This window comes from Ovis aries, chromosome 6 (assembly GCF_016772045.2).
Source record: "Ovis aries strain OAR_USU_Benz2616 breed Rambouillet chromosome 6, ARS-UI_Ramb_v3.0, whole genome shotgun sequence".
Lineage (NCBI taxonomy): Eukaryota > Metazoa > Chordata > Mammalia > Artiodactyla > Bovidae > Ovis > Ovis aries.
The window spans coordinates 67,184,533-67,209,331 of NC_056059.1; the positions used below are offsets into that span (position 1 = coordinate 67,184,533).

Below are 24,799 nucleotides of genomic sequence, written 5' to 3' on the forward strand. Positions count from 1 at the left end.
GGCTCTAGAGCATGGGCTCAGCAGTTGCGGTGCACAGGCTTAGGGCCACTGTGGCATGTGGAATCTTTCCAGACCAGGGATCAAACCCGTGTCCTCTGCATTGGCAGAGAGATTCTTAACCCCTGGACCACTAGGGAAGTCCTACATGAAGTATTCTTGAGTGAGAAAAACATTATATATAAAATTGTATGTAATAAATGTGACCTCATTTTCTGAAAAACAAAAATGAGTTAGACTTAAAAAATATTCACAACCTAAAAGTTGAAAGCTATGTTTTATTTGGCAAGAATTTTTAGGACTTCAAGCCCAGGAGGTAACATCTCAAGTAACTCTAATAGAACTGCTCTGACGAGGTGAGGAGGTGAAGAAGCATGAAAGTGTTAGCTGCTCAGTCATGTCTGACTCAGCATTATATAGGAGTTTTCCAACAAAGAGCAGGTAGTCTAAATGTCAAAAGATTATTGTTAATTAAAGAAAACCAGATGTCTAGTTAAGGAATTTAGTGCTTTTCTATGTATGAGAAAATGCAAGAGTCTGGGCTCACCGAAATCATTTCTTTCACATGCACCTCACCTATATGGGGCTGGTATCCTGTGTTTTCACATCCTGTGTTTCCTCAGGGCTCACTGTACGGAGTGGCTACAGTCTCATAGTTGCTAGGTGGCAGGTATTCGTTCCTTCCTGAGTTCCTTCAGGGCTCACCAACTCACCAGGGGTGGTGGCTGCAATCACTGATGACAGTGACATCCTTTGTTTACTGATATGGCAGGAAATATTCCATTTCTCAAGACAGAAACACTCCAGTGTATATGTTATTCTGTATACACATTTAGGTATATATGTTTATATGACTGTATGAGCATAGAGAAAACCACAAAATCATATACACTAGGGTAACATGGGCTAACTGTGGGCAGAAATAGGGTAATATGATGCCAAAGGAAGAAGAAATGAAGTGATTTATTCAAAAAAGGGGAAGAAAAAAATCTTCCATTTTAAAATAATATATAATGTGATTATACTTATTCATCATAAAAAGAAGAAAAATTAACTGTCAATGTTGGAGGAAATGCAAAAGAAGCAATAAGGTAGATAAGGAAGATAAAAGCAGGGTTAGGAAACACTTCCAGAACGGCACAGTAAGATCCTCCAAAAATCTGTTTCTCCATAAAAGCAATAAAAACACTGGGAAAAATGTCAATAATCATATTTTTCAGAACTTTGGAATTTAACTAAAGGTCTGCCTTAATTAGAGGAACATTTGTTTCAAGAAAAATGGTGGAATCACAGTGAGAACCAAGAACTTCGTAGCATTTCAACTTGCCCTATTCACATCACCCTCTCCTCAGGTCCACAGAGGCCTTGAAAACCAACGGCTTCTCAACCCTGGTAACTATGAAAACCAGCAAACTAGAAGGAAATGGAGGGGGAAGAATGAGTTTGAAGCTCCCCAAAAAGCTGTCTCCAGAGAACTGTCACCATTCAACTTGTTTAGAAGCTCCCTGAAAAGGATTCATGCTCAGCACTTGTCTTTATTTGATTTAACTCAGAGCTTTCTCTTCACAAACATTTCCATTCCCAGGGTACTTGTTGAAAACAATCTATGGTAATCGTTTAACATCATAGTTACCTTCAGCAAGGATACCTGTTAGAAATAAGAGATTGACCAAAATACTTCAAAGGAAAAACTAGGGAATGAGATGTTTGAAGGGGCCTTTGAAAAGCTCTGACGTATTCCCTGAAAAACTAGAAGGCCAGGGCTGTGCCCATATCCAGGAAAAATATGAGACATCAGTCACAAAACCACATATTTATTTCATGATGCCCTTTAAATGAAATATTCAGAACAGGCATATCAATAGACAAAAAGTAGATTAATTTTGGATACAGGCTGAGGAAGAGGAGAAATGGGCAATAATGGATACAGCATCTCTTTTTGCAGTGATGAAAATATTCTAAAATTAGGTGGTGGTGGTAGTTGCACAAATCTGTGAATACATTTTTAAAATATGCAGTTATTAGGAACTCCCTGGCAGTCCAGTGATTAGGACTCAGTACTCTCACTGCCACGGCCCAGATTCAGTCCCTCATTGGAGAACCAAGATCCCACAAGCCAATTGACATGGGAAAAAAAAAAAAACCTTATTTATATATAGTAGAGGTCAAATTTTATGGTATGTGGATTATATCTCAAAAAAGCTTTTTTTCTAAGTGAATGAGAAGTATGATGATTTTTCACCTGATACAGAAGATTTAGGAGCAGGTAACAGTGGGCTTCCCTGGTGGTACTAGTGGTAAAGAACCCGCCTGCCAATGCGGGAGACATAAGAGATACAGGTTCAATTCCTGGGTTGGGAAGATCCCCTGGAGGAGGAAACGGCACCCCACTCCAGTATCTTTGCTTGGAGAATCCCATGGACAGAGGCGCCTAGCGGGCTACAGTCTATGGGATTACAAAGAGTCAGACACATCTGAAGTGACTTAGCGCACACACAACAAAAAGTTCACTAAGAGAACAAAATACGCTTTCAGCACATTAGCCCACTCTTGTCACTAATTCCTGATTAGAGCTTATAGGTTATTTTATTTTGTGCCATATTACTTTTAACCCAAATGCTGGGTTAAACCCAAATGCTTTTGGTTGGTAAAAGAGTTTTCCCTTTCCTTAAAACTCAATATATCCTGCTTAAATATTTATAAGGATATTTATATTTATATTATTTAAATCTTATATATATAAGTAGAAAAGATGAAAATAAAAATCCACATACAGAACGCAATCTAGAAAAATCCCTTGCTGAAATATAGCATGAAAGATAACTGTGGGCCTTTTACTTTTCTATATTTAAACTGATTTTCAAAACGCAACTGATGAAACTCCAAATGTAACAGATGTCACACAAGGCCTATTTCACATTTACAAAGCCCAACTCTGCTGCATAGCATAACATAGGAGGTATTCTGGTTAAATTTTACAAACTGCAGTATTCTATGCTTTGGTATAATACTAAGGACCCCCAAAAGAAAATGTCTTTAGGAAAGGCTATTTCCTGGTACTTTTTCAGGAGTTCTCCCCTTGTTTTTCTACCCAGGATATTGGATAGGACAGAATGTCTTGCCACTGTATTTTTGGACTGAAGTGGATTCAAATAGCTTTTACATGTGCCAGAAATTTAAAAGGACTTTCAATTAGAGGATAATTTTTTAAAGGAATAAAAGGAAACTCTCTGCTGTGTTAATAGAGATACACAGCATTAAATGATACTTTAGGTAAAACTGACTAAACAGATACCAAATACAGAAGGGTGATTAGGCATTACCAATAAATGTAATCAGGTATTAAATTTTTGAAGTGACTGTAGTTTATTCATTCATTCAAAAAATAGTTTATTGAGCACAGGCAATAAAGCGGTAAACAAAGCAGATTACTTTCTCTACTCTCCTAGAGCTTAAAATTTGCTCAGAAATGCTCCTGCTATTGCGAAGAAAGCAGTGAAATTAAATAAGGAAGCATGATATTCTTGAAAGAACACTGGTCCAGGAGCCCCAAGATCTGAATCCCAATTCCATGGTTACTGACTTGTAAACAAGTGACACTGGATACGTCAACTTGATTTCCCTAAGCCTCAATTTCATATCTTGAAAAATGGTGTATATTTCTGTCCTGTATACCTTATTAATTATAAGGGCCACAGAGAGATAAACAAGGTCCTATTGTATAACACAGGGAACTACGTTCAATACCCTTATGGCAAACCATAATAGAAAAGAATATGGAAAAGCATGTATATATATGTATAACTGAATTACTTTGCTGTACAGCAGAAATTAACACATTGTAAATCAATTATACTTCAATAAAATTTTTTTAAAAAATAACCACAGAGAAAATATTCAAACATGCCCCCAAAACTGTCCAAAGCTCAATACTCACAGGCTAGCAATATTATTGAAATGCATGATAAACTGTCAAATCCCTTACAGTAAATAATTTTAGTTAATATAGACAGTCTACTGAGAGTCTTTATGATCAGACAATAAAGCTCAAGGCTAACAATCAAATACATTTAAGAACACAGAATGACACATATTCAAAGGTGTTGACCTTTCTCAAATTAAGCATTTTAATTTCACCTGGATTTCCTTTACATGTCAATTATGTTCATATTCTCAAGCAATGTTCCAGCCATAGGACGAGAAAATGAGTCAAACAGACTCCCATCAGATTTCCAAACTGAGCAACAAGGACGAGACTATATATTTCTTTACTCTTCAGGGTATGTGTTTGTCACCTCTATTTGAATGTTAACAATGATGGAACTTTCAAAATACCAATTACTATAATTACAACCACATTAACTGGACTGAACTTTTGCTTAAATTACTTCTGTCCTTCTGTTGAAAACCACAGTACTAAGAATAATGAGGTGCTTAAGTCATGACCAAAATATTCAAAATTTTAAAATTAAACTCATGAGAAAAATACAATTTACCTGGCATAATTTGGGTTTGCAGTATTACTGTCAGGTAATGAATATGAATCTGCAGGAATCACTGGTGAACACAAAGCATAGGAAACAGTTAACTTCTATTGGTGCTCTGTAGAATCCAAATATTCTGACTCTTTGGGGTTAGAGAAACAAAATAATCCTGCTTTTCTTCAGATGCTGGCAAACTTATACTGTGATAGCTTAACAGTCAGTTTAATCCTTCCCTTCCTGGCTCAGAATGAAAATAAATACTCTTTCCTAGACCCAAGATATGATTCTCCCCTGAAGGTTTTGATGAAAGAGGTAGTAACAAACAGGAAAGTGATCAGGGATGAATGGGTTTTATCAATCACACAACATTGTTTTAGGAGGCAGAAAGTAAGAATCAAGACCATTGCAGCGAAACCTTTTACCAGTGACTGAGCTCTGATTATGATGTATGAGTACTGACTGGGTCATTTCCTAACTAATCCCCTCCCACTAGCATTATAGAAGTTTAGGAACTTTCCTGAAAGAACTAGAGAGGGACAGAGTTACATTCCAGAGCATATCATCTGCCACCATCTCAGACCCAACTCCACACTTTCTGTCTTCCCTCTCTCCCTCCCAGCTCTTTCTCTGGAATAACTGACAAATACCTCCATCTGTCCTCAAATAGAAGTTCTGCACATGCCATTTTCCTCAAGGTATGATTATTCGTCAGTCAATAAGTAAAATAGATCTCACAGCTGAGAAAACAGGGAAACAAGAAAGAACATATAGACAACCTGGAAAACAGATGAGTGGATAACCCTCAAATTCCTTGGCATTCTATCACAGAACCGTGTGCCTGGTTTTCTCACTATAAGCATCTCTGTCGCAGACATTTTCACCATGTAACTGACTGACTGTATGGCAATTTTGCAATGAAAGATAAACTAATGGTTGACAATTTGGGGCCTGACAGTTTGCTTTCAACGAAGTGAAATGTGTTAGCATTTCTTTCAGCTAGAGATGATATTGATAGCTTTACTGAGCTGAGAGAAGACAATGATTTGCTTCAAGATGGTTTCTTATTTTGAAACACACTACACTGGAGGAGAAGGAGGCTGAGGACCTCAGTGGCGCAGAGTTGAACCCACATTTTCCATAGAACTTCAGAAAGTCTATCAACAAACATGTGACAATATGCCAAGAACATACAACACTGTAGAAGACTGTCACAATGCAATACAGAACTCAGTTACAAAAGCACATCCTAGGATTTGGAGACTGATGCCTCTCTTAATGAAGGGACAAATTTTAGCAAAGAAGGAAAAGCCCAAGGCCAAGTGAAGAGAAATGATCATGCAAAAAAAATAGTGTATAAAAATATTATAAACAGAAGACTTTGAAGACCAGGTACAACTCACAAAATCAGTTATTTGTGCTGCATCACCATGAATCTACACGTTTCAAACGTATTCAAAATTTTTTTATTTAGCCATGAAGTTTTTAAAATTTTGTTAATTTGTTTCATTAAATCTTTTCAAATGTCCTTTATTTTTCATTATCTTTTATGACAAAATTAACTTACAACCAATTAATTAGGAGGCAGAAATGTTTGTAGCAAAGACGTCTAAGGCAAAGATGCTGACAGTGAAAATACCTAGAACCATAGAATTGGGCTACCTGCCACAAGGTACCAATAACAAAATAAGTAACTTAATTTACTTATTAATTTAACCATCTCAACATAAGTAACCTAAAACTTTAAAGCAGAGGCACAAGCATTCAGAGGTGATAAAATCAACACCATTATACTAATTCAAGCGGCATAGATTTTTATGCTTCAGAAACATTGAATGGCACTGGTACATTTTTATTTCTTGCTTCTGTCCCCTATCTGGATGGCTGAACTGATGGTATTTCATGTTTAGAAAGAGGACACTCAGCTATGCTTGCCAGATAAGGGAGCAGAGCTTTTCCTGTTTGACCAGTAAGGGACTGTGAATTAACAGCATCAGTCACCATGCTTCAAAAATCTACCTGTGGATTCCACAGACATTAAAGGGCCCAGGCATTCAACACCTTCAGACTTACTTGTGTTCCTGTGATTCTGGTCTGCTGAGAGAGAAGCATCCATAGTCCAGGCCGGAATGTGTTGGGTGGGATGGGCAGCAGATGTCACAGTGCTCTCGTCATTATGAATTGTATTAAGAATAACATCAGACACGTGGACTTTACTATCAGTGACCAAAGGTTCACTCCCATTTGATTTAAAATAGGCCTTTTTTAATGTTCCTGAAAGATCAAAAAAAGATATTTTAAGACGTTATTCAGTTCAGTTCAGTCTCTCAGTCGTGTCCGACTCTGCGACCCCATGAATCGCAGCACGCCAGGTCTCCCTGTCCATCACCAACTCCCGGAGTTCACTCAGATTCATGTCCATCGAGTCAGTGATGCCATCCAGCCATCTCATCCTCTGTCGTCCCATTCTCCTCCTGCCCTCAATCCCTCCCAGCATCAGAGTCTTTTCCAATGAGTCAACTCTTCCCATGAAGTGGCCAAAGTATTGGAGTTTCAGCTTTAGCATCATTCCTTCCAAAGAAATCCCAGGGTTGATCTCCTTCAGAATGGACTGGTTGGATCTCCTTGCAGTCCAAGGGACTCTCAAGAGTCTTCTCCAACACCACACTTCAAAAGCATCAATTCTTCGGTGCTCAGCTTTCTTCACAGTCCAGCTCTCACATCCATACATGACCACTGGAAAAACCATAGCCTTGACTAGACGGACCTTAGTCGGCATTATTAGAAGTATTTATTTAAAAAAAAATTAGGAAAAATCTAGAGCTGCCCTCTTGGGCAAACAAAGAGAAAGATGATGGCCAGCAAATCCACCCACATCACTGGGACAAGCATAATCTCTTCTACCATAAATCACATAACCCTGTGAGGAGACTATCGCTTCTCAAGAGCTAAAGGTTTAGAAACTAGAGTCTCCACCCAGGTTTCCTAGTGCCCACCTCACCTGGGACTCGCCACAAATAAAACATGGGGAACTTAGTGTTTCCTTCCTGCTATCATGGTGTTTCAATTTCACACATCATCTTATGCTACTCTGTACCCAGCACCAGAGAAGGCAATGGCACCCCACTCCAGTACTCTTGCCTGGAAAATCACATGAATGGAGGAGTCTGGTGGGCTGCAGTCCATGGGGTCGCTAAGAGTCGGACACGACTGAGCGACTTCACTTTCACTCTTCACTTTCATGCATTGGAGAAGGAAATGGCAACCCACTCCAGTGTTCTTGCCTGGAGAACCCCAGGGACGGGGGAGCCTGGTGGACTGCCGTCTGTGGGGTCGCACAGAGTTGGACACGACTGAAGTGACTTAGCAGCTTAGCAGTACCCAGCACACAGAGCTCTCCATCTCTACCTGCCACAGAGGACAAGAGCACCAGCATACCTCCAGCCTTCTATTTCTCCACATTTGACACTAGCTTTCAATGAACTACACACAGTAGATACTAAAAATAAGAGGACTCAAAATTTGCCAAGACTTATTGAAATCCAAAAAATAACTGCAATTCCAACAAAACTAAAAGAAACTAAGTCATCTTTGTCTTTGACCAGAAGCTACAAAACATGATTATAAGAAAAAGGCATTAAAGTAAGATTATCAACTTTCTCAAGGTATTTATTCATGAACAAAAAAAAAGAGCCCAACCTAAGATTGTTGGGAATCCTCTAGCATTGGCTTTAGGCAGACAATCTGAAAACTTTGAAAGAGATCATGTATTTTTACCATAGTCAAAATAGACAACAGAGTGTTTCCAGAATACAGCACTCTGATTGAGTATACCACTAAAATAAATGAATGTGATATTGATCCATTATACTAATACCCAAGGGAGTTTTTTTTTTTCCCAAAAGCATTTACAGTGAATGCTCTAACTGGCTCTCACTTTTCTAAACAGCTCATGGACCATTAAAAATAAAAGAAATATAAATAAAATGTTTAATATCAGTCTATGGAAAAAATTTCTCTACATGTGCTTGACACTTGGAAAACATTAACTTAAATCAAAATAGAAAAGCAGCTGTTTTCTAGCTAACTAAGGTCAACAGTTTCATCTGCCAAAGGACTCTAAATAAAACAGTGGAGCGTAAAAGCTAAATCATGACCATGTGGTGCAGGTAACACACTCCCCAAACTGTGATTACGAGTAAATATTAAATGCAGTAGGTGAAAGAAAAGACTTCATTTAACTGATTTTGATTTTCAAAGTGATTTAGAATTTACTGTAAATCAAAATGTATACAATAGACTTGATCACTATAAAATATGTATTACATTCATGCAAAAAAAGTTACTAATTAATTAGATACAATTTTATTTCTAATGTACTAGTTTGCTCTCTTCTTTACTAATTTTGGCATAAAGAGATGTTCTTGCACATAACTTTTCATTTCCACTAATGCAGCTGTAATGAATATATAAGGTCCATAAAGTCAATTTGCTTATTGCACTAACCCTATGATCAGTATCCATCTTTGTTAACACAGTTTGAACACATGCCAGTTCCTCAGTCATATCCTTGTGTGATGCATTTAAATCGGGTTCCTTATCATGCAAAATACTTCAACAGTTGTTCTTACCATTTTGTTTGTAATGACTGGCTTTATTAATCATCTTTAAGTTTTTCACCTAGCAACAGTATTGAAAGTGTTAATAACATGTTTACTCTAAAATATTCTGTAAACACTGACTTGGAGAAGGCAATGGCACCCCACTCCAGTACTCTTGCCTGGAAAATTCCATGGACGGAGGAGCCTGGTAGGCGGCAGTCCATGGGGTCATTAGGAATCGGACACGACTGAGCTACTTCCCTTTCACTTTTCACTTTCATGCATTGGAGAAGGAAATGGCAGCCCACACTAGTGTTCTTGCCTGGAGAATCCCAGGGATGGGGGAGCCTGGTGGGCTGCCATCTCTGGGGTCACATGGAGTTGGACACGACTGACGCAACTTAGCAGCAGCAGCAGCAAACACGGACTTTTTCAGGAAACACTGACTTAAATAACAACTTTCAAAAAAAAAAAAAGGCAGATTCCTAGCTCTTAAACTCTCTACATCAAAGCAAGTTGACAGAAGAAAAAAGATAACACATGATATATGATAGTAGCTGCAGCTAATGTCCTTAAACTATATTTTTGAGAGAAAGACAACAGACGGAGACAACACGCTTAAAGGACCTGTCTTTAAAAGCCTGAACTCACTAGACAATATTTTCAAGCATCTCTGGAAACTGACTAACTCTCAACTCACAGTTGGCCCTCTATTATGCATTTTTTTCCAAAGCACAGAAAACAGAATTCAATAAGACTAAACACTCTCAAGCTATACCATGATGAGCTATAAAAAAGCTATGAGTTATTAGTCCGGAGTAGAGTGTTCACTCATCAAGTGTTGCCACATCCTTCTCCACATTCTTATTTTTATAGTGCTGTGGTTAAAAGTATAGGTTCTAAAGCCTGAACACCTGAGTTAAAATCCCATCACTAGTACTCACCAGCCCTGAAACTCTGAGCAAAGTCTCAACTGATGCAAAATAAGGAAAGTAACAGCATCTCCCCTCAGTGGGCTGTATTAGTCAATACACACATAAACAGTTGGAACAGTTCCTGGCACATAGTAAGTTCTCAGTAACTGTTAGTCATTACTGCACAGTAATAGTAATAAAAGTAAAATAGTCTTTTTTAGGGCTATAAGTGAAAGTTGCTCAGTCGAGTCCAACTCTTTGCGACCCCATGGACTATATAGTCCATGCAATTCTCTAAGCCAGGATACTGGAGTTGGTAAGCCTTCCCTTCAGGGGATCTTCCCAACCTAGGGATCAAACCCAGGTCTCCTACACTGCAGGCGGATTCTTTACCAACTGAGCCACAAGGGAAGCCCAAGCATACTGGAATGACTAGCCTATCGCTTCTCCAGCAGATCTTCCCAACCCAGGAATCAAATCAGAGACTCCTGCATTGCAGGTAGATTATTTACCAACTGACAAATTAGGGAAGCCCCCTTAGGGCAATAAGGTACTTATAAATAAATGCCAATTTCTTTTTACTTTAAATATATCCCAGCATAATAAAATGGCTACGGAAATTTTCAAAAGTGTATTGCTTAACCCTATTTTAGAATAAAATAACTGTGGCCCTTTCATGCTAAGTTATTAATAGAAGGCCACACTGTATCAGGGTTGTATGTTGCAAAAGTGTTGTTTCAGCTATAACACAGTTCTATTTAACAATGTTTAGAAGCATTTAGGGAGAAGGTAATGGTACCCCACTCCAGTACTCTTGCTGGAAAATCCCATGGATGGAGGAGCCTGGTAGGCTGCAGTCCATGGGGTCGCTAAGAGTCGGACACGACTGAGTGACTTCACTTTCACTTTTCACTTTCATGCATTGGAGAAGAAAATGGCAATCTGCTCCATTGTTCTTGCCTGGAAAATCCCAGGGACGGGGAAGACTGGTGGGCTGCTGTCTATGGGGTGGCACAGAGTCGGACATGACTGAAGCGACTTAGCAATAGCAGCAGGAGCATTCAGACGCTCAGTCATGTCCGAATCTTTGCAACCCCATGGACTATAGCCTGCCATACTCCTCTGTCCATGGGATTCTCCAGGCAAGAATAGGGGAGTGGATTGCCATTTCCTCCTCCAGGGGATCTTTAGGACTCAGGGATCAAACCTGCATCTCCTGTACTGGCAGTGGATTCTTTCCACTAAGCCACCTGGGAAGCACAATGTTTAAGAAATGGTCTCCAATTCCAATAGTAAAAACCAAGCGTTACTGATCACTTATCGAAACATCTAGTAGATTGAGCACTGTGGCAGCCAAAATGATGCTCCCCCAGAGATGTCCACATCCCAAGTCCCAGAACCTGGGCATAGGTTACTTCACACTCCTTGCATGGCAAAAGGGGTTGCAAATGTAAGTTATGGAGTCTGAGATGGAGAAATTATCCTAGACTATCTAGATGAAGGTACTCACTGGGTCCTTATAAACAGAAGAAGGTAAGAAAGTGCATGTCAGAGCTATAACAGTGTGAGAAAGACTCAATGAGCCATTGCTCATTATGAAGATGGCAAGGGGGCCACAAACCAAGGAATGTAGGAAGACTCTAGAAGCTGGAAAAGGCAGAAAACAGACTGGTTCCCAGAGTCGCCTACCAACACCTTAATTTTAACCCCATGAGGCCTATTTTGTGCTTCTGACCTCTATAACTCTAAGCTACTACATTTGTGTTATTTTAAGCTTCATTACAGCAGTAATATTACAGCAGCAATACAAAGCTAATACAGTGTTCTTGCCTGGAGAATCCCAGGGATGGGGGAGCCTGGTGGGTTGCCATCTATGGGGTTGCACAGAGTCGGACACGACTGGAGCGACTTAACAGCAGCAGCAGCAGCAGCAGACTAAGTATCTTTACTAATTAGACTTCCAACAATCCTATGATAACTAGTCTTTACTAGTTAGACTTCCAACAATCCTCTATAACTCTAAGCTACTACGTTTGTGTTATTTTAAGCTTCATTACAGCATTAATATTACAGCAGCAATACAAAACTAATATAAGCACTAGACTAAGTATCTTTACTAGTTAGACTTCCAACAATCCTATGATTATGCTATAATTAACCCTTCTTGATGAAGTTTCAGAGAGAAGGAAACTGAAGCTTACATTAACTTAGCCCAAGAATTGAGTTGGGATAAGATATATACCCATAATCAGAGAGTCACACATGCTTTTCACTTTGGACAAGGTATACAAGTTAAAAAACTCAACCATCGTGGGCATGTAAGAAGTTTATCTTCCTATGAGTTTGAAATAAACTCCCCATCTTTATATTTCTTATTGTTCAGTCACCCAGTCATGTCCAACTCTTTGTGACCCCATGGACTGCAGCATGCCAGGCTTCCCTGTCTGTCATCTCCCAGAGTTTTCTCAAACTCATCTCCATTGTGTTGGTGATGCCATCCAACCGTCTCATCCTCTGTTGTCCCTTTCTCCTCCTGCCTTCAATCTTTCCCAGCATCAGGGTCTTTTCCAAAGAGTCAGCTATTCACATCAAGTGGCCAAAGTATTAGAGCTTCAGCTTTAACATTTCTAGTCATGTGGTAATACATTTATATCTCTAGTCATGTGGTAATACATTTATGGCTCAGGGGTAAAGAATCTGCCTGCCAATGCAGGCTTGATCCCTGGATTGGGAAGATCCCCTGGAAGAGGAGACAACCCACTCCAGTATTCTTGCCTGGGAAATCCTGTAGACAGAGGAGCCTGGTGGGCTACAGTCCATGGGGTCTCTAGGAGTCAGACAGGACTTAAGGACTGAGCACAAGCATGCATTTTCTATGTTCCAGGAGCTATGTATTTACTCTCTACTGAAAGCAAATTAAAAACTTTAGTTAGAGGTTTTCATCAAGATGTTTACAGATGAGCTGAAGAAGACAGATATGTATGTAAAAATACAGACCATGATACAAATGCTTTGAGAATGATATGCGTATGACAATCTGTTGACAAAAATTAGAGAAGAAGCTGAGACTCCATTTAGGAAAATCAGGAAAGATTTCTTAGGGGATAATGATCCTTCATGAGAATCTTAAAAGATAACTAGGGATTTTCTAGGTTTGAGCCAAGCATTTATGGGGAAACAATTCCCCGCATTAAGGAATGGAGAACTTTTTAGATAGAGCAAGGGGAAAAATATGCAAAAGCTGAGTAGTAAGTAACTAAACATGGCTAGCACACAGGGAGCTGACAGGAGCAAAGGAAGTGGAGCCAGACTGTGAAGGGTATTCTTGTTAAAGCTTTGGAGTTGATCTTGTCATGATAGAGAACTTCTGAAGGGTCTTAAATGGGGTAGAATGTTAAAATGACCACTCAGACAACAGTGATGCTTAAAGGGGCTAAGTCTGGCAGACAGTTAGAAGGCTACTGCAATAGCCCAAGGGAAAAAAGATGGACTGAGCCAAGGCAAAAATCAGTGAGGGCAAGGGGAACATTTGAGAGAGAACTTTCAGAGGCAAAATTATAAGAACTTAACAAAGTGTCACAGGTCCCTTAAAGGCTTCCAGTTTGAGCTATGGGTAAATGAAGATATTTACCGAGGTGGGATGATTGTCATTTGAGTTATTCATCAAATATTTTCAACTTTCTCCCATTCTACTAGGACACATGCTGGAGTTACATTCTCTGGCCTCATTCTTTGTCTCTTGACATCTTTGATGCTGATCAAAGTGTACAGACTTCTAGTTATAAGATGAGTATATTCTGGGGGTTTAATGTACTGCAATGTGATTATAATTAATGATGCCATATTACATACTTAAAAAAAAAAACCCTCTAGGGCTCTTTCTCTTTCTCTCTGGCACAATAACCTCAAGGTTCAAGATGATGGCTAGTCCATCAATTTAGTTCCTGAGTGACCTGAATGAGCACAGCCCCCCTGCCATCTTGTAAAGCATGTGCTGCAAAAGAGAAACTGACTTTCAGCATTGATAAACCACTAATATATTATGATTATTTCTGTTACACAGCATAGCATAGCCTGCCCTGACTGATATAATAGATAATAGAGAATGAAAAATAGACATCGTATAAGTTTACTTTTGTTACTGTAATTATTATGAATACATTGAGTGTAAAATGCAATGAAACACACAAGGGGAAAGAAATCTAAATCCAAAGCAATCTAAATATTTCCTCCAGAAGGTCTTACCAGACTTCCCCACAAATGTGCTTCCCTGATCACACTCTGCTTATATCACTAACACACTCAAGTGAAATTGGCTGTTTCTTGTCTGCCTCTTCAAAGTTAAAAAGGTTTAGTATGCATGACCGCATTTCAAGCACACAGTAGAATGCTTGGCTCCAGTGTAGGCCTCAATAAACACTTGTTGAATGCATGAATGATGAAAGAAGTCATGGGAGAGCATGATACTGTCTAGAGAAGTATAGGTGCAAAGTGAGAAGAGAGCTAAGGTAGACACTCCCAAATTTACTGGCTAGGTACAAAAAGGTGGTGCTAGTGGTGAAGAACCCTCCTGCCAATGCAGGAGACATAAGAGATGAGGGTTCGATCCCTAGGTTGGGAAGAACCCAGTATTCTTGCCTGGAGCATCCTACTGACAGAGGAGCCTGGTGGGCTACAAGTCGCAAAGATTTGGACATGACTGAAGTGACTTAGCACATAGAGAAGGACGAGCTTAAGGACACAGAGAAAGAGCAGACAGAAATAGAAAGAAAATTAGAAATGATAATATCCAGGCAAAGCAGAAGAGCATTTCAAGAAGAAAGGAGTAGTCAAAACTGAGCATGCTCACTGTGAGCAGATGTAAACACAGAGCGAAAACAGAGGCTCTCCAAAGTCTTGTTCAAACACACACAGGTTCCAAATGCTGCTTTTCAATGAAAGGACATTGGGGCCCTGGGGCAGAACAGATATAGTAGTATGAAAAGAAGAGAAAGAAGAAAAATCAGATTACAGTGGATTAAGGACTGGATGAAGCACAGAAATGACCTGGGGAGCTTGTTTGAAAGTAAATATGGCAGGTCTGGAGAGGGGCCCAAGATTCCAGATTTTGCATTTCACACAAACTCCCAAGTGATGCTGATGCTGCTGGTCCACTGACTAAACTCTGAATACAAGACTTTAGACTGCCTTTTCCAAAACATCATACATTATACATAACCTCAGACCCAAGGAATTAAAGAAAAAAATATTCTCAAATTTGAGAACTGCATAGAAAATCTTAAGGTTCTGGTGGAAAAAGACTAAGGATCTGAGCAGTTTGCCCTTTTAAAATTATATTCAAAACACAACATTGTACGTTACGAAGTTCAGATTCCAAATTCTTGTAAAAGCCACAGCTGCTAAGAAATTTGGTAAGAGAAAAACTATATTTAAATCCAATGATCTCTAGCTCATCTAGAATTTTTGAAGAGGAAAGTCAAGACCACAATGAGGTACTATTTCACACCAGTCAGAATGGCTGCAATCCAAAAGTCTATAAGCAATAAATGCTGGAGAGTGTGTGGAGAAAAGGGAACTCTCTTACACTGTTGGTGGGAATGCAAACTAGTACAGCCACTATGGAGAACAGTGTGGAGATTCCTTAAAAAACTGGAAATAGAACTGCCTTATGACCCAGCAATCCCACTGCTGGGCATACACACCAAGGAAACCAGAATTGAAAGAGACACGTGTACCCCAATGTTCATTGCAGCACTGTTTATAATAGCCAGGACATGGAAGCAACCTAGATGTCCATCAGCAGATGAATGGATAAGAAAGCTGTGGTACATATACATAATGGAGTATTACTCAGCCATTAAATAGAATACATTTGAATCAGTTCTAATGAGGTGGATGAAACTGGAGCCAATTATACAGAGTAAAGTAAGCCAGAAAGAAAAACACCAATACAGTATACTAAGGCATATATATGGAATTTAGAAAGATGGTAATGATAACCCTGTATGCAAGACAGCAAAAGAGACACAGATGTAAAGAACAGACTTTTGGACTCTGTGGGAGAGGGAGAGGATGGGATGATTTGGGAGAATGGCATTGAAACATGTATACTATCATGTAAGAAATGAATCACTAGTCTAGGTTTGATACAGGATACGGGATGCTTGGGGCTGGTACACTGGGATGACCCAGAGATATGATATGGGGAGGGTGGTGGGAGGGGGGTTCAGAGTTGGGAACTCATGTACACCTGTGGCGGATTCATGTCAATGTATGGCAAAACCAATACAGTGTTGTAAAGTAAAAATAATTAATTAATTAAAAAAAGAAAAACAGACTACTTATATTTCCTATACATCCATGATAATTTCTTTCTTCTTCACTGAGTGACAAAAATTAAAAAGTTAATAGGCCCCACATAGGTTTTTTTGTAGTTTTGAGAAAACTAGGATGGTAGCCTTAGGCTATTCTTCATAAGCGTAAGGCTAGAACAGTTTGTTTTAGATGTGGATGAATGGATAAACCTTTGAAACCAAGTCTTCAGCTGTTAGCAAGAAAAAGTTAAGAGCATTTTAAAGAGTTTTTTGGGGATCTTAATTTTAGTGAAATAAATTGAGATGAATAAATTTTGCAAAAATCAGTGTAGAACATATTCCAAAGCACCATGTCTGCAGGATTCTTGTAATAACTGTATTTCTTCTCCCTGTCACATACTCTACCCACTTCAACCCTTTCTCCAGACAAGTGTCAAAGGGACCTTTTAACAGCCCCACCCAGATCCACTCCCCTACTCTGATATCCCCATGGTTGAGGTCATGGGTAAAGTGCTCCCCCATCAACGAAGGCTTCTCAGGCTGGGTTCACACCCTGTCTCAGAAAAACTGTCTCTTCCCACATAGGAGCTACCTGTGTGATAATTAATCAATTATGTGATCATTTTCTATGTGCCCCTCCCTCAATGAACTGGGAGTCCCATGGAGGAAGCTTGATTCAGGGCTGTGTCCAAGACCCATAGGTTATCGCTTTGCACTTAGTAAAAGTGCACGTGTCCAACTCTGCAACCCCATGGACTATATAGTCCATGGAATTCTCCAGGCCACAATATTGGAGCAGGCACCCTTCTCCAGAGGATCTCTCCAAACCAGGGGTCGAACCCAGGTCACCCACAATGCAGGAAAATTTTTTTACTGGCTGAGTCACCAGGGAAGACTGCTTTGCACTTAACAGTCACTCAATAAATGCCTGTTCAAGGAATGAACAGTATAAGATTATACCTACAATTTTATGCTATGTTGCTCAACATGTCAATATAATTTTACTTAAAGTGTTGCATATGTAATATGTTTCTATATTATTGATAAATAATTTGTTAGGCATTGGTTCAAGCTCTAATAAAGCATCTCATGGCACAAGCTGACTCCTGCAGTCATGTGATGGCAGCACAGCCCACTGCCAGTTTAAGCTCTTTTAAGAGGAATGAAAGTAGCTCTCAGGCCTAAGCAGAAGAGTCAAGTGAAACTTGGCATCATATCACAAATCCAGCAGTCTATAAACTTTATTTCTTCCTAGCTACTTTATTGGCAATTAAACTATACTATGGCAATGGCTTTCTCATAGGGTTATGGGGTTATGGAATATGAGATTACTAAAAGGATGGCCATAATACACAGACTTCAGTTCTTTTAGAGTTAAAATGAGATAACAATTTTGGCCAATTTTTGAGTGTTGTTCAGTCACACAGTCATGTCTGACTCTTTGCCACCCCATGGACTACAGCACACCAGGCTTCCCTGTCCATCACCATCTCCCAGAGCTTGCTCAAACTCATGTCCACTGAGTCAGTGATGCCATCCAACTGTCTCATCCTCTGTCGTCCCCGTCTCCTGCTGTTAATTTTTCCCAGCATCAGGGTCTTTTCTAATGAGTTGACTCTTTGCATCAGGTGACCAAAGTATTGGAGTTTCAGCTTCAGCATCAGTCCTTCCAGTGAATATTCAGGATAGATTTCCTTTAGGATGGACTGGTTTGGTCTCCTTGCAGTCCAAGGGACTCTCAAGAGTCTTCTCTAATACCACATTTCAAAATCATCATTCTTTGGTGCTCATCCTTCTTTATGGTCCAACTCTCACATCTATACATGACTACTGGAAAAACCATTGCTTTGATTAAACAGACCTTTTTTGGCAAAGTAATGTCTCAGCTTTTTAATACACTGTCTAGGCTGGTTCATAGCTTTTCTTCCAAGGAGCAAGCATCTTTTAATTTCATGGCTGTAGTCACCATCTGCAGTAATTTTGGAGCCCAAGAAAATAAAGTCAGCCACTGTTTTCATTGTTTACCCATCTACTGGACATGAAGTGACGGGACCAGATGCCATGATCTTAGTTTTCTGAATGTTTAGCTTTAAGCCAACTTTTTCACTCTCCTCTTTTACCATATCAAGAGGCTCTTTAGTTCCTCTTCATTTTCTGCCATAAGGGTGGTGTCATCTGCATATCTGAGGTTACTGATATTTCTCCCGGCAATCTTGATTCCAGCTTGTGCTTATTCCAGCCCAGCGTTTCTCATGATGTACTCTGCTTAGAAGTTAAATAAGCAGGGTGACAATATACAGCCTTGACGTACTCCTTTTCCTATTTGGAACCAGTCTGTTGTTCCATGTCCAGTTCTAACTGTTGCTTCCTGACCTGCATACAGATTTCTCAAGAGGCAGGTCAGATGTTCTAGTATTCCCATCTCTTTCAGAATTTTCCACAGTTTGTTGTGATCCATACAGTCTAAGATTTTGGCATAGTCAATAAAGCAGAAATAGATATATTTTGGAACTCTCTTTCTTTTTTGATGATCCAGCGGATATTGCCAATTTGATCTCTGGTTCCTCTGCCTTTTCTAAAACCAGCTTGAACATCTGGAAGTTCACAGTTTACATATTGTTGAAGCCTGGCTTGGACAATTTTGAGCATTACTTTACTATTGTGTGAGATGAGTGCAATTGTGTAGTAGTTTGAGCATTCTTTGGCATTCCCTTTCTTTGGGATTGGAATGAAAACTGAACTTTTCTAGTCTAAACTATAATAAATTAAACTGAACAAAACCTTTGTAGCTCCAACTTCAATTTAAGGGTTGAGGAGAGAAACAATTTGCTATTGCTCTTTTCCACAGCCTGCTGCAGAAATAATTATTCAGGAAGTCTAACTCTCTTATTTCAGAAATCTCTTTGCCATCTTGATTTTATGCATGCCAGAAGCCCAAACAGACAAAATTAGAGAGGCACAATGCATCTGTGTTTGTTAGCATAAGGCTTTTACTATCTTTTCCTAGTCAAAAATCCTCTCACTATCATCTCTTCACCTTTTGAAGCCAAAGCTCCTGCTATTCGTACATGGCATTCCAGCATCTCTTAGAGACCCGGAAATTACTGCAAAACTTTGAAAGAGCACAAATTATAAACTCAAATCAAACAGAACATTCTTAAAAGCAAGCAGAATCTAGTGAGGTTTTTTAAAACAGAGATATAAAATGATTTTATTGCTCACTACAACAGTAAACATCTCAGTTATAAAACAGGAAATGTTTATCTGGGCAGAGATTACTTAATGTATCTATATGAAATCATCTGGTTCAGAACATATGAAAAGAATGCTTTTGAAGACAGTGCCAGAAAACACTCACTTTCTAAAGGTTACCTTTAAAAATGTACCTTAGAATAGTACCAAGAAATGGTTGCAAATTGGTCAGTTTCCTAATTTCATAAGGTGATTTTTAAAAAATTGTACCCCTAGGGATAAGCCCAAGAGAAATGAAAACATGTACACATAAAAACTTGTTTTATGTACATGAAGGTTCAGAGCAACATTATTCATAATAGTCAAAAGGTGAAAACAACTAATATGTCCACCAATTGATAGATTTTTTAAATGTGGTAAATCCATACAACAGAATATTATTTGGCCATAGGAATGAAATACTGATACATACAATAACATGGATGAACCCTGAAGATATTACGTGGGGTGAAAGAAGCCAGTCACAAAAACCACACATGGTCATATGAAATGTCCAGAAAGGGGAAACATATAGTAGATTAATGGTTGCTTAGAGCTGGGGCAGAGGGGACACAGAACAATGGAAGGGTGACAGACAGCTAAGAGAGAAGAAATTTTCTTCTTGAGGCAATGAAAATGTTCAAAAATTGACTATGGTGATGACTGAACTTACCTGTAAATATATTAAAAATTACTGAATTACACACCTTTTAATGGGTGGATTGTATGATATGTAAATTATATTTTAATAAAGTTATTAAAATGTTTAAATAAATCAATAAATCCAAGTAAAGCATTGTTATAATAGAACCCTGCCGCAAAGAGTCGGACATGACTGAGCGACTAAACTGAACAGCCTCTGCTCAGAGGCCTCTAAGCATTAAAGCACTTAAAAATGGGTTTTAAACTTATATTAGCATTCCACCCTGAGAATGAAAGGAAGTATTCTTTAGAGTGTATGAGCCATTCCACACAGTGTTATGACAGTGCTGCTGCTGCTAAGTCGCTTCAGTCGTGTCCGACTGTGTGTGACCCCATAGACGGCAGCCTACCAGGCTCCCTCGTCCCTGGGATTCTCCAGGCAAGAACACTGGAATGGGGTGTCATTTCCTTCTCCAATGAGTGAAAGTGAAAAGTGAGAGTGAAAGTGAAAAGTGAAAGTCAAGTCACTCAGTCGTGTCCGACTCTTAGCGACCCCATGGACTGCAGCCTACCAGGCTCCTCCACCCATGGGATTTTCCAGGCAAGAGTACTGGAGTGGGTCACCATTGCCTTCTCCGGTTATGACAATGAGAGCATTCCAAATGACAGATGTATGACCAAGGGAGCACCTACCAGACAGATTCTTCCAGATGTAACAACTACAAACTCTGGACAAAATATAAAAAAGCAACTACTGGAAGGCACAGGAAAGGAAACAAAAGCAGGCCAAGTCTGGAGGGGAGGGAGTCCTGGCAGAAGAGAGGGGCAGAGGTCAGTTTCAGGGTTTGTCCTGCCTCTAGTCCAGCGCAGACCACAGCGGGCACAATATGGGGCAGGGCGACTGAAACTCCAACAGAAAACCTGCGGTTTTCCTGCCCTCTTCTTACTTGTCACCCTGTGACCTCTGACCATCTCTGCCCTAGGCTTCTATGAAACCCAGCATCTCTGGGATCCTTTCCTTCTTGTCCAACAACTCTGGTATCTCTTGATCCTTCCTCTTTTCTCATCTCCCCTGAACATCAGCATCCTCCAAGGCTTTGTCCTCAGCTTTGAATCAGTGCACTTTCTCCTCACAGTTCATCTACCCCTGCTACTTCTGCTGAGACTCCCACCTTCACAAATACAGGCAGGCTAGGCTCCCTTCTCAGCTTCCCTTCCTGATGGTTCCAGCTTCCAACCAGTAACAGCAGGATGAGAGTTAAATTCTAAAGTGTACAGAAGCCAAAAAATCGCACAGACTCACAATTTTCCTTGAAATTTTCTTAGGAAGTTAAGAAATTCTTACAGTCCTCCATTTCTTGGCCCAGCCTGCACTGTTGAATTTGCTCATGATAAATGCACTTAAACTATGGCTCTACTGTATTCAGTTGTCCCATAAAAATCTCCAGCTTATCATGTCCTAACTGAACTTCCAGCCTGACCTCCATCTACCTGCATCTCAGTCCTCTGCCTTTTCTTCCCATGTTAACAGATGGCACCAAAGCCAACCTGGTTGCCCAAGCTAGAAATCCGAGAGTCAACCTTGACTCCTCTTTCTCCTTCATGCCAAAATCCTAAGCAGTCTTGATTTCCATTGATTTTCATGCACCAAATGCTTTAATTCAAGCTCTTGCCATCTTTTACTCAGATGATAGCGAGTCACCAAATTGGTCTCCCTGCCTTCATTTCTTTCTATCATCAGTTCCCTATAATGTATTCAGGTCTTTTGTCTTTTACAAATGCAAAAGCAATCAGATTTCTCCTTGCCCAGAAAGATCCTCCCGTAGTAAACCACCATCCAGAGCAGCAGAAACCACTCTTACGAATCATACTAATGTTAATTTTAACTTCATTTTTCTTTAATAATGGCATCACTCACCAACAAAGGAGAGCAGGATCACCAGCAGGACAATGAGAGCACAGATACATGGAATCAGGACCAGCAAGAGGAAACGAAGAATATTCACAGTTGTCAGCTTCCGAGAGCAGCCATCACCCATGTCATCATCATCAGCTCCCAAGACCTAAAGTAGAAGATGAAAATGAAACATGGTTTTAATATTGCAAACCAATTCAATACACAGTATGACATTTTAGAGGACAGCAGTCCATTTAGAGCAGAAGTGAAGTGAAGTCGCTCATTAGTGTCCAACTCTTTGCAACCCAATGGACTGTAGCCTACCAGGCTCCTCCATCCATGGGATTTTCCAGGCAAGAATACTGGAGTGGGTTGCCATTTCCTTCTCCAGGGGAACTTCCCAACCCAGGGCTCAAACTTGGGTCTCCTGCATTGTAGGCAGATGCTTTACCATCTGAGCCACAGCAGTATCATGCTTAAATTTTCCTGTGTAGTACATAGCATGAAATGGGTTTAGTCACCAGATCCCACTAATAAATAAACAAATGATTGTACAAACCATTTTCTGGACTGAGCAAACCATCTATTTCTGAAATGTTTTTCAGGAGTATATGGACTTATAACCATATTCCATCTTAAATTTGTTTAAACTTATCTGCTAATTTGGTATTATTTCACAGTAGAACTCACCTTGACCTAGAGCTCTAAGCAAACTGCCTAATGCAGTGATTAAATACTGGTGAGTAGGGTGGACAGGGCATCATCCAGATTTCATTCTTGTTTGTCTCATTAGTCCTAACCCAAATGTGAATGAGTCTGGATAAAATAAGCTTTTAACCATTAATGATTCAGCAAGATTGAATATTACTTACTACGTATTAAGTGGCAGGCTGAGTAATGAAAGAGAGCCTGTTCTGCTGGCCACTGACAATCTCTCTGTTGTCCACACTGCCCCTTCAGCCCATCAGAGAATGATGAGGTACAAAAGTGATGATTCAAGTTGGAATTCTTATCTTCAAACTTTAAATTTTGCTAGCTCAATCTCTTGTCAGAAACAATGTCTGGAAATTCATGTATTGCAACTGGCTTAGTGCAGTAACTTGTTCAACAGAGATGGACTTAAAAGTGATTTGAGTCACAGTGAGCAACACTTCTGATCCCATTAATTAAAATGTTTCTTATGGTTCTCTTTAAGACTTCTGACTCTCCATGCCATTTCTGACAGTTTCAGAGCTTGAACTATAGCCTTGGTGTACCCAGCTCTTGAATCTCTTGAGTCCTGAACTTCCTTTCAAGTTAGATCATAAATTTCTCATGCCTAATGCATAGTGTCATCTCTTCTCAGCATGTCCACAACCAAACTAATTTCCTTCTTTAACCCTACCTTGTGGCTCAGCTGGTAAAGAATCCGCCTGCAATGCAGGAGACCTGGATTCAATCCCTGGGAAAAGCTACCTACTCCAGTATTCTGGCCTGGAGAATTCCATGGACTGTATAGTCCATGGGGTCACAAAGAGTCGGACACAACTGAGCAACTTTCACTGTCATTTTTTCACTTTCAAACTAGTTCTTCTCCTGACTTCCATATATGTGCTAAAACAAATTCCACTACTCCTACAAGCCCAAGACTCCAGACTTTTCCATGATCTCCTCCATGCCATTCATTACCAGGTTTTGTTGGTTCTTCCCCTGTAAGAAGTATCTAATTTTTAAAACCAAATGACCTTTGAGAAAGCCATATCACAATTGAGAAGTCCTAACCAATGATCTTACACTTGATCTTTTCTGGCATATAACTAACACCTGATAGTTTCCCGTGTATAAAAAGGCAACTTTGATGCAATGCAAGGCGTATGCCATTCTCTATTTCTGCTTTGTTCCTCCTACATCAAAATCAACTCTTGTTCACTAACACATATTCCAAACAGTGTTCACTAAACATACTGATGTGGTGACACTGTCTATAATTTTAAGAATTCTCTGTGGGAGACATTACTTGAATGAACATACGATGTTAGCTTGAGAATGGCTTGATTTCCTAGATTAACACCTTTACTGATCCATGCCTTTTGAACCTGGTTTAATTGACCCACCAATGTGAGATCCCTCAGACTTAATATACAAATACTTGGCACCATTTTGGAGGAGGTCATGGAAAGGATGTGACCCATCACATTGACCCATGAGCTGGACTCAGGCAATCAGAGGCTCCTCACCCACTATTCTGTCCTCAGAATGTATGTTACACCCAGTGTTCCCACAGCCAAAGCTGTTTTCAAGGATGCAGCCTTGAGTAAGCAATGTGCTGCTGAGACCATCCAGATGATACACATGACTGAATCCCATTATATGATTCTGGCAGGTGTGGAGATCTAATGACCTTGTAGTCACCCAAGACAAACCTTGCAAGTAAGTTACCTTGGTTATTAAAACTGCCACCTAGCAATCTGGAATGATCTACTGCCGGGAGCCAGCATGGGGAATCCCGCCCATGGCAAAGGTCATGAGGAAGAGGCCTGACAGGCAAAGGCAAGATCAGGCCTCGAGGGAACCCCCCTGGACGTTCTTGAGCATCCACCCCAAAAATAGAGTCTGTCTGCCTTATTCCATTATGCCTTTCACCAACTCTTCTGACATTAACAGGGGGCTATCCCTCACCACCTTTCTCTGAAAAGAGTTAACTTAGAGCTCCAGTTAATAAGTCTCCTGGGCATAACAAGAG

General features: G+C 39.8%; 1 protein-coding gene across 7 annotated transcripts in view; it reads right to left on the reverse strand.

Moving 5' to 3' along the window:
• Nucleotides 1-24,799, reverse strand: part of CORIN (corin, serine peptidase) — a 297,895-nt gene that overhangs the window by 209,199 nt on the left and 63,897 nt on the right. For 4 of the 7 annotated variants that reach the window (XM_060417074.1, XM_012179916.5, XM_042251371.2 and 1 more), the window contains 2 exons: nucleotides 22,099-22,243; nucleotides 6,552-6,752 (listed from right to left, as the gene is read on the reverse strand). In XM_060417074.1, the coding sequence (XP_060273057.1) occupies nucleotides 6,552-6,752; nucleotides 22,099-22,243 (346 nt within the window). The remainder of the gene's footprint in view (nucleotides 1-6,551; nucleotides 6,753-22,098; nucleotides 22,244-24,799) is intronic. The other 3 variants (XM_060417076.1, XM_060417075.1, XM_060417073.1) reach the window with 1 other exon arrangement.